Source organism: Leuresthes tenuis, unplaced genomic scaffold (genome assembly GCF_036924035.1).
Source record: "Leuresthes tenuis unplaced genomic scaffold, fLeuTen1.0.hap1 SCAF_9, whole genome shotgun sequence".
Taxonomy (NCBI): Eukaryota; Metazoa; Chordata; class Actinopteri; order Atheriniformes; family Atherinopsidae; genus Leuresthes; species Leuresthes tenuis.
The window spans coordinates 33,818,539-33,828,510 of NW_027325363.1; the positions used below are offsets into that span (position 1 = coordinate 33,818,539).

Consider the following 9,972-nt stretch of genomic DNA (forward strand, 5'->3'; position numbering starts at 1 on the left):
AATGCCAAATGTACTTAATGGCATATGAGGAAATAAAAAAGGGGAAAAAGAGAGCAAAGTGAGGAAAGGTGAGACATAGGAGGCCCCCACAGCAGTCTAGGCCTATAGCAGCTTAACTACGGGATGTTTCAAGGTCACATAATCCATCCCTAACTATAAGCTTTATCAAAAAGTAAAGTTTTAAGCCTAATCTTAAAGTTAGAGACGGTGTCTGCTTCTCGGACATTTACTGGCAGCTGGTTCCACAAGAGAGGGGCCTGATAACTGAAGGCTCCGTCTCCCATTCTGCTTTTAGAAACCATGGGAACCACAAGTAAACCTGCAGTCCGAGAGCAAAGGGCTCTGTTAGGAAAATATCTGACAATGGTTTCTTGTTCAAGAGGAGCAAGAAATTCCACAGAACTCAAACAAGGTAACAGGAAGTGGTTAAATACATCTTACCGCAAAGTGTCAACCACTGAATCAGTTTGGATCAGGCAGACATTTTGAGGACTTCAACAGGACAGTAGAAAAACTGAGCTATCATGCCTTGCTATCAGGGTTGTCAAAGTTGGCCACAGCTGTGATATGGCACATTCGTCACAGAGCATGACAGAGGCTGACATATGGTAAACACAAGTCGCAGTTAGTCATAGTCATAGTCAAAAAGGGAAAATTGACAGCTGCAGAGTGAGAATCAACACCTGCAAAAACTATTTTGCTGCACTACTGCACTTCATACCAGTTCAGGAGAAACTCTGTTGACACTGCAGGATCAAAAATCACAAAATAAAGACATTTCAACTGTCACAGTTTATTTTCAGTTCCATGTCTTGTCTTGTCATTTCCTGTTTTATTTTCATAATCTTGTCCTCTCGTTTCAGGTAACTTGCCCTTCCTCCCGTGTCATGCGTCTGATTGTCTTCCCTGATTCCCAAGTGTTTTCACCTGTTCCCCTTGGTCCCTCGTGTGTTTAAATAGTCTGCGTTTCCCTTGTCTCGTCGCCAGTATGTTGTCTCATTTTGAGCTTCATTACCAACCACTTGCCTTGTCTTGTCTTGTCTTGAACCCACAGATTCCACAAGCCTGCAGCGAGCGACTCTCCTGCAGTGCTGTCTTGTCTTGTAATTTATTCTTGTTCCATAGCCTTAGTTTATTTATTGTAACAGTAAGTTTCATAGCTTTGTTTTTCCTCCGTTTTCAAAGAGCGATTTTTGTTGTAACCATTCCTAGTCGCCTCCGTTAAAGGAGAGCTTTTTGTTATTGCTAAAGTTTCATAGAGCCTCTGTTTTATTAAGAGTGCGCCTTTGTTTTATTCCGCCTAATTTTTGAGAGCGTGTCTTTGCTTTGTTAAGTGTTCATAGCATTTCTGTTTTCCTCCCAGTTCGGAGAGATTTTACGTTTGTTAACTTTCATAGCCGCGCTCCTTCTCCACCATAGATACGGAGGAGAGCGATTAGGATTTCTGTAGCCAGTTCCTTTTGCTCTGCCGGGAGATCGCCCTGCAGTGCCGTGATCTGCTGTGTTTATTTAAATAAAACCTCTTTGGAACCACACGACCCTGCATCTGCGTCCTGAGTCCCTCTGGTAACTGACATCAACATCTAATAAGTAGATTTAAACCGGTAAGAATATCATTATGATGATGAATTATCCAGACCAATTTGTACGCTTTGCAGAAATGATCAATTCAAACATTGACTTTGTAGCATTGCTGTTAAATCCCATGAGTACTCAGTAATATAGACATATGTGGGCCACATGGGAGACCCTATAAAAACAACACGTACATGATAAAACACTAACTTAGTGAATGGATAACCAAAAAGATATGACTGAATGATGGTATAAATTGGGTAAAAGATGAAAACTCCATTTTGTTATAAAATAAGCTATTATATTTACCAAAATAAGTAACCACAATACTATACCAGACAAAGTATCACGGTTCCGGGTATTATTGCGATACTGCAGCCTTTATTTATTATAATTATTTTCATGATTGTAAGTATTTGTACAAGTTATAAATACTTATTAATTGTATGTTGTTATGTGCATGATAAACATAATACTAATAGAAATAATCGACCTAGGATAACAAATCCACTGTCTTTTAAAAAAAATCTATTTGAGAATAATGCTTCTTCTTCAACATAAAACATAGAGGACAAAATACAATAAACAGGAACTAATTCCCTGTGAAAACTATATGTTTATGTATTTTCTAGGTGCTTTAACATCTTTTAACTCTTCATTCTTCAGCCTGTACACGGAAAATATAGCCTAATATTAGCCAATTAGAAAATAAACAGGAAATACTAACCTGGTATTTGACATATAAATCTGGGTGACGACACTGCAGGTGTTTTATGAGGTTGGATGTGTTGCCTCCTTTGGCTCCTATAGCTTGGTGGCAGCGCCTGCGCAGTGGACGGCCATCGTCTATTGCTTTACCACCTGTGCCTTGTTTAAACCCAAAATAGTTACAAATGTGGCTTCTGGAGTTTTTAAAAAAAAAAATGTATTTGTAGTGCCACTAACATGCTGCGGCAGACTCGCAGCTCGGGCCCGGTGCTTCTGCCATGGTAAGTGTGTGTTGTCTCCTGCCTGTGACCGCTATGCGCGCGTCTGGGCGAGACAGAACTTCAGTTTTGAAGCGAATTTCTATCGAAGTGGAGCTGTCTACATGGAGTTCGTTCTAGTCGTCAGAAACACACGAACAGCCAATCAACTAACATATGGGCGGACCCAGCATGCGGAAAAAGCCTATCATATCCCGGAGGCCACCAGTAACAGGCAAACAGCCAATCATTCAGCAGTTGTGTAGTTCGGTTGCAGTGATTGTCGCGTGGGAGTAGCAAGCGGTGAGAAGCCGCGAGGATGGTCGAGGCGGCCGCTGTGTAGCGGAAACTGTATATTAGTATAGTAATCCACAGTAGTACCATCATGTAGAATTTCTAATATAGTAAGAACCGTAACGATTTGGCACCACGGAGTACCGTGGGAATCGTGCAACTCTATCAGCTATTACTCTAAAACCCCTACAAGGGTGGGTAAAATACAAGTCTTTTACAGATCATTATTTCATAATATGTTTAGTTGAGACTTGTCTCTGAGATGTCTCAATAAAAAGTCAATAAACATTCAAATAACAAATAAACACACAGAAAAGCCCCATCTGGGAATTGAACTGGAACCCTCATGCTGTGAGGTTATGGTGCTAACCATCAAACCACCATGCAGCACAGTCAAGGAAGGCGTCCCACTCAGACCCATTATCAGCAACATCTACTCGGTCACCTATAACATTGTTAAATACCTTGCCTTCATCTTAGGGCCCCTGGTAGGAAACACTCCGCATTACATACAGAACTCCAAAAACTTTGTGAAGAAGATGTCCCCAACTGAAACCACTGTGTCCTTTGATGTGACAAGACTTTTTACTTACATACCGATTTCAGCTGCAGTGGAGGACTGTCGGGAAACGGCTGCTACAAAATGACTCACTGAATGACAGAACCAACTTCACTCCAGATCAGATCTGTGTCCTGTTGAACCTTTGCCTCTCCGCCACCAATTACAAATACAATACAATGACTGTTTCTACAGTCTTTGCCATGGGATCTCGAGTGTCCCCCATTGTGGCTAATGTTTATATGGAACAAGTGGTAAGCAGAGCACTGAGATCATACAAAGGAGCAACATCAAGCCCTTGGTTCAGTTTTGTGGACGACCCCTGGGTCAAGATGAAAACTAAAACTAACGAAGTGGAGGCTGTCATGGAGTACATAAACTTGGTGGACAGAAACATCAAGTTCACGAGGGAGGATGCAAAAGACTACAACTGCCTTTTTTGGATTGTGCCGTGCACATTGAAGAGGATGGAAGTCTTAACACTGAAGTTTACAGGAAACCTACACATACTGACCAGTACCTGCTTTTTGACTCACATCGGCCACTATAATACAAACTGGCTGTCATCAGAACGCTATGGAGAGTGTACCTACGAAGGCTGAGGGAAAACAATGGGAACATTAAGACTCCAAAAAAGCTCTTCAAACCTGTGGATACCCAAACTGGGCCTTTGTCAAATCAACCAAGACAAACGGACCAAACCACACTGGTAGAGAAGCTAAACTCTTAGCCCAGTGTCTTGTCCAAGGACACATATAGTCCAGGGAGGCCAAAAATCAGACAGCTGACCTTCCGATTGCCAGATGACTGCTCTTTCCCCTGAGCTCTAGCTCAAATTACAACTATGCACCACTACTTTTTCATTAATAAATAAAAGCAGTTAGGTAAATCTGGATTCCCTTTTATTTAGTGATTTTAAAAAAAGCTTAACTGTCTAACTAGAAAGACTGCAACTTTACAATACCAGTGTCTGAACAACCCACCCCAGTGCTGTGCTGTTCTATAATATAATATATAATCTATTTTCAAGTAGCTTTACTCACAGAGTCCTTTACATGGGCTTTAGTTTGGCTGCCGAGTGTACATAAAGTTATTTCTCTGAAGTGATTTTGATGCATTGCCATGGACTATCTCTGTTTCTTGAGAATGTAATATGGGTGTGGTTTGATATCACAAATTATTACCCTGAGACACACAAAATGAATGAGCAAGGACAAAGTGAAGGACAAAATCGTGTTCCATATTCATAAATATAAAAACTGTCAAGGAGTGATTTGATGATGCAGGAGATAATGAAAAATGCATGCATGTATGGCTCATGCAGATTGAGTTTCTACTTTTGTGCATACATAGCTCCTTTTTATGTGAAAAATCTATGTCTGGACAAGGCTTTGGTTTTATTCAGTTTAATAGGTTTTCTCTCTTTGCTTTTCTGCAGACTATATACCTGTAAAGTTCAACACCTGCATCTCTCTCCAGCTGAGCCCACAACTCGTAGCATTCCTCCATCATCCGAGTGTAGAAGTCCTGTTCATAGGCCTTGCGGATGATACGAGTCTGGCCATGTGAGCTCCCTCGGGTGTGGGGCAAAACAAACTGTGAAAGAATATTATATACAGTAACTCTGACTTGAGAATAAAATACATAAAAATCACTCAAGTAAGTTGCCATCTAAATGGGTTGTCTGGTATGAAGCAGTTGTGGAGTGTCACAAAGTAGTACTCAAGCGCTACCCTTAATTCTGCTTTACTGGCAAAGTAGAAAGTTTTAATTTCCTTTAAGATTTATGCATTAAAATTTAAGGCTCAAGAATAATTTTATTTTATATTTTTAATATAAATCTAAATGCAATTCAAAGGTTTACGAAAAACTTTCTTGTACTAAATGACTCAGTTTTGGTGCTAATGTGTAGATTAAATTGCAAGACCTTTACATACAGTAGACAGATATTAGGCTCTCTTAACATGTCAAACATATTAAGTATATATACAGTGTAACATCAAATGGTCAAAATACTCCGTACATCAAACTTTTTTCTTTTTCAATAATTCGCCAAACAAAAACAGCTTATACCTCTGAATAAGTATGTGTCAAGTGTAGAGTGATTCTGCCAGGTTTATCATACCTGAATATCACTATTATCTGTAATGTCTAAATTATATCTGAAGGCACTCTAACTATGTTTAAACAAATGATCTCAAACTAATTACTATTAAGTAGCAACCTCACACACAATGGATAAGAATCAACCAGGTCAAAAGACCCCATCCCAAACTGAGTCATCTGCACATCAGTCCTTCACCATAAGAGATTATTCAAGGTATTTTGAGTGAAGAACTAAATCTATTCATTCACACACAAAATGGACAAAAACCATTACCTGTATGGCCCTTTTCTTAACAATGTAAAAACAGTACTTTACAAGAGAGCATACGTTCAGTTCAAGTCTGACGAACATTCAGAAAACACCGTAAAAAAAAAACATGAATAAATGTGTCATAGCGTAATACAAGACATAAGGCAAGAGAATTTTTAAGGAGGTATTTGAAAGACTTGGTATGCCTAAATTCAGTAGGCAGAGTTCAATAAGGCGAGTCCAGCGCTGTGAGACTTACATATTTCCAGCTCAAGAAAAGAAAGCTGTTGATGCTGGGCCAGTGAGCTCTTCTGAGAATTCACAAAAAAGTCCATAGCTAGAATGTGTGACAGAACTAGCAACATAACTGCTTCTCTCTGCTGTCTGGAGCTTGCTATCAGAACCCATTTGTCGAGATAACCTAAAACAATTCATTAATACCTCTGCCTATGATAGCAACTACAAGACATGTGATTCGACACATTTGGTAAAGGTGCAGGGAGCAGGTGACAGACCAAAAGGTAATACCAGGTATTCATAGACTGGGCCCTTAAATGCAAACCTCAGAAAGTGCACGTGCTCCAGCTGTATTGCTACATGAAAGCAAATATCTGTGAAATTGACTGTTGCAAGCTTTGCCCCCAGACTGATTTGTTTCCAAATGCTACCTGAGTGTTGTATGTTCAAAGGTGTAGTGCACTCACTATTAAATTAAGGGAAAACAAAAACTCTTAATATAACTCATAATATAACTGTTCAGAATCAGTCTCACAACGCTGCTCAGTAGTTCTAACTTCAATTAACCTTAGTTTTTTGCTAATTTAAATGCCAAATATTTATTGCAATATTGGCTAAAATATAGAATAAACTAAAACATAAATCTTAATTTGCAAGCAGAAAATGTGTCTATTATGAAAACCGAACTGTACATTAAATATGTATTGTGAAGTGTGTGGTGAGTTATGATGTATCAAGCTTATGTCACAAAAATTGTTATCTGACACACCTGTTCCAGCAACAAAGTCTTCTTGTTCTTTTTTGCCAGATGATAGGCCGTGAAGGAGCCCTGAACGCCAGCTCCGATCACTATGCAGTCAAATACTCCATTTATCGACATACTGGCTTAATTCAGTATTTGCGAATAATAGTCACACACAGTTTGCGGCTTTTGTATAAGCTCAAAGGTCTACCCAACAGAACAGAACGTGTCATATTTCAGCCCAGAGTAATGTCGGACAGGTACAAGTGAAATGCGTAACATCGAGCAAGTTTCATCACTTACACTGCTGAAAGTTGAAGTGAAGCATTTTTTTCGTTATTGTCAGAAGTGAAGACATAAAACTTGGATATGATTTGTGTCACAACGTGGGGACAATATGGATATGAATGGGCAAAAGTGTCTGCCAGTCTAACAACGGGGAAAAGAGACACATTCATGATACTGAAGCCACAGGGAAAGGACGAGTCAACTCATGCGCAACCTAAATCTCTATTGGGTGGAAGCGTATTTGTGAATTTGTATATCTCGGTCAGGAATTTGTTGCCCGTTCTCTTGAAATAAGTCATCGGTCAAGACGTGTTTATGTAAATTTTATTTTTGGTTGGAAACATATTCATGATCACTAATTCTGAAAAAAAAGCAAATACCAGGATTTTTTTTTAATCTGACATTGAAATCAACACAATCTTAAGTGTTGAAAATCAATATGTATGGAGTACTAAATATGCCTACTTATTCATATTTTCACTTTTTTTTTGCCTGGACTCAAAGACACAGACATCAGCAAAGCTAAATCCCACAGTACCAATGTTCTCATCATAGTTTGCAGCATTATTGTCTTTTTTGTTTTTGAAAGGAGGGATTAAAGAAAGAGAGGGAGTGATGAGAGAGAAAAGGAGAGAGCTTGAAAAGATAGATGCCAATAGCCAAAAACCAGGTAACCAACTGCTGCATCTGTGGAGATTAAAGAAAGCAAACTGTGTCCATACTTCAGATCAACTGGAGCACCTGCAGAAACATAAGTGGAAAGAAACACACAACAAACAAAAAAACAAACAGCAACAACATGACCAGCAGCAAGTTTATGAGAAGGAAAATCTCTGTAGTTAATGATTATTATCAAAGCCAAAAGTCACATTATAAAAGGGGGGTGAGCATGTGAGTGAATAAATGCTTGTGCATATGTGTGTGCCAATTATATGCCAAAAGCTCCACATGAATTGAACAAATTTACCTGCCCTATTGTGATATTGCTGTGTAATCCAACATAGTGTTTGATTTGGAGATAACATCAAAGGAGGGATTAAAAGAGTCGAGGGCACTTTAAAAATGTGTCATCCAACTTCTATTTAACTGTAGAAACCTTGAGAGGAAAATGCATTGCAGCATATAAAATGACAACATTTCAAACAGACCAGCTTTATCGAAAACACTGTTATTCAGTGTAAAAGCAAACAGGTCAAGCTGTGCCAAAATACCAAGGACCTAAGGACTATTATTAGATTTTGTAATACATGTATGATATCTGTCAGCATGTAAAACTGATCGACCTGATGCTGGCGCAGTGGGTCAATAATGGTATGGTCTCTCCAGTTACAACTGGTCTTTTCTGGTATAATCTCAGCTGACCAAAGTGCACCTGTTATATAACCACAGATAGTTCATTGGTAATTGATTTACAGTCTCAGTTGCAGTCCTTCACATATGAAAAAAAGAATGATATAATTTCACAGCCCAATATTCTGAGTGTTTTTATAAAAAATGTTTTTTTTTAAATATTTGGTAAAACTAGATCATACAGCCTACAACTTAATTTGTAATTTCCTAACATTTGCCATGAAATTACACTGAACCCACGGTATAATTTCATAATATGAATCAGTACCTGGATGCAGATATTTCAAAATGAAAACACTTGATTTATTTAAATAATTCAAAACAAAAGCGCTGCTGAGCCGGAATAAAAAAAAAAAACTATGAGAAAACTTTACAAAACAAAACCTGACTATGAAAAACAAAAGGACAAACCTGACTTGACGTGGATTGCTGTGACATGGCATCAGTGAAAGTGGCATGAATGAAGGTGAGGATCTCGCCCTGAACATGAAAAAACCTGGAGAATAAATTTTGAAGGGAAGTGATTGGTGAGTGAAAGCAGCTGGTGGGAAAAGCAGTGAGTGAAGCTGATGGCAGGGCAGAAGCAACTGAGGAAAACATGGCAAAAACTAACCAGGAACATAAAACATGATAAAATTAACAGACATAACAAGTTCTATTTAGGACTTAAATGTAGATACAGCGGAATAATTAGTTGGATTTCAGTGTAGAGTAGAAACTGTTGTGGAGAAAATGAGTGGTCGGACACGTTGTGTCAGCCTCTTATGGGGAATTTATTGAACAGACCGTCACAGAGACATGTACATTTCAGCATACACGGAAATTCCCAATGACCTCAGTTTTGGGACAACTCTTTATACCTTTCTATATCATTCAGTGTGTACGTGGCCAAAACCCAATCTCTATTTGGCACCTGCTGTCTGAGGATGCTACTGCATCCTCATCATTATCTAGACAGGGTTCATTCTGACCTCAACAACATGTTATTCACGCAATATGTGGATCGAGAGGCAAGGTACAATATGTGGATCAGAGTCCAGGCTTCGCTCTCCCACAAAACAAAGTATACTTTAAGCATTTTCTAGATACTAGGTATCTCACTTAGGTAAGTGATATTTTAGATGTAAGCGTAAAAGGATATTTTTTTAAGTATTATGTAAGTACTGTTTAACTATGAGGTACTTGTATGAAAGAGGAAGTAAATGCAAAAAAGTATTTCTCAAGAGTGCCTTTAGATTTAACTGTTAGTATTTTCTAAGTACTAGGTATCTGAGGAGTAAAGCATTGGTACAACCTGCAGAACCTAAAAAGCAATTATGGTAAGGTTAGTTGAATATAAGGTGCTGTTGTTGAATTTAGTTGGATTTTATTAGCTAAGCTAGCAGCCATGCTACCACCAACCATACGCCGTATACCTTCAGATTTAATTAGTTTTGGTGCTCATATTCAGCTAGCACCCGGTGGACATTGTCTGTTGAGAAGTAATGAAAGGAACATAACACAACACCAAACTACCTCACGTTTGTGCCGTTATTCTAAAGTCAGATAAGTATACATCCTGTAATGTTTGATAGTGGTTTTGTGGTAATTTGTATAAATTGTGTTA

The 9,972-nt window shown here is 38.6% G+C and overlaps 1 protein-coding gene across 3 annotated transcripts in view; it reads right to left on the reverse strand.

Annotated features, from left to right (window-relative positions):
• The window catches only part of pipox (pipecolic acid oxidase), a 47,977-nt gene extending 41,077 nt beyond the window's left edge, over positions 1–6,900 (reverse strand). For all 3 annotated transcript variants that reach the window (XR_011917165.1, XM_072393156.1, XM_072393157.1), the window contains exons 1-2: positions 6,756–6,900; positions 4,841–4,989 (exon numbers count right to left, since the gene is read on the reverse strand). Coding sequence is in view for 2 of the 3 variants with exons in the window: in XM_072393156.1 (XP_072249257.1) it covers positions 4,841–4,989; positions 6,756–6,866 (260 nt within the window). In the remaining variant the exon portion in view is untranslated. The remainder of the gene's footprint in view (positions 1–4,840; positions 4,990–6,755) is intronic.
• Between the last annotated feature and the right edge of the window lie 3,072 nt (positions 6,901–9,972).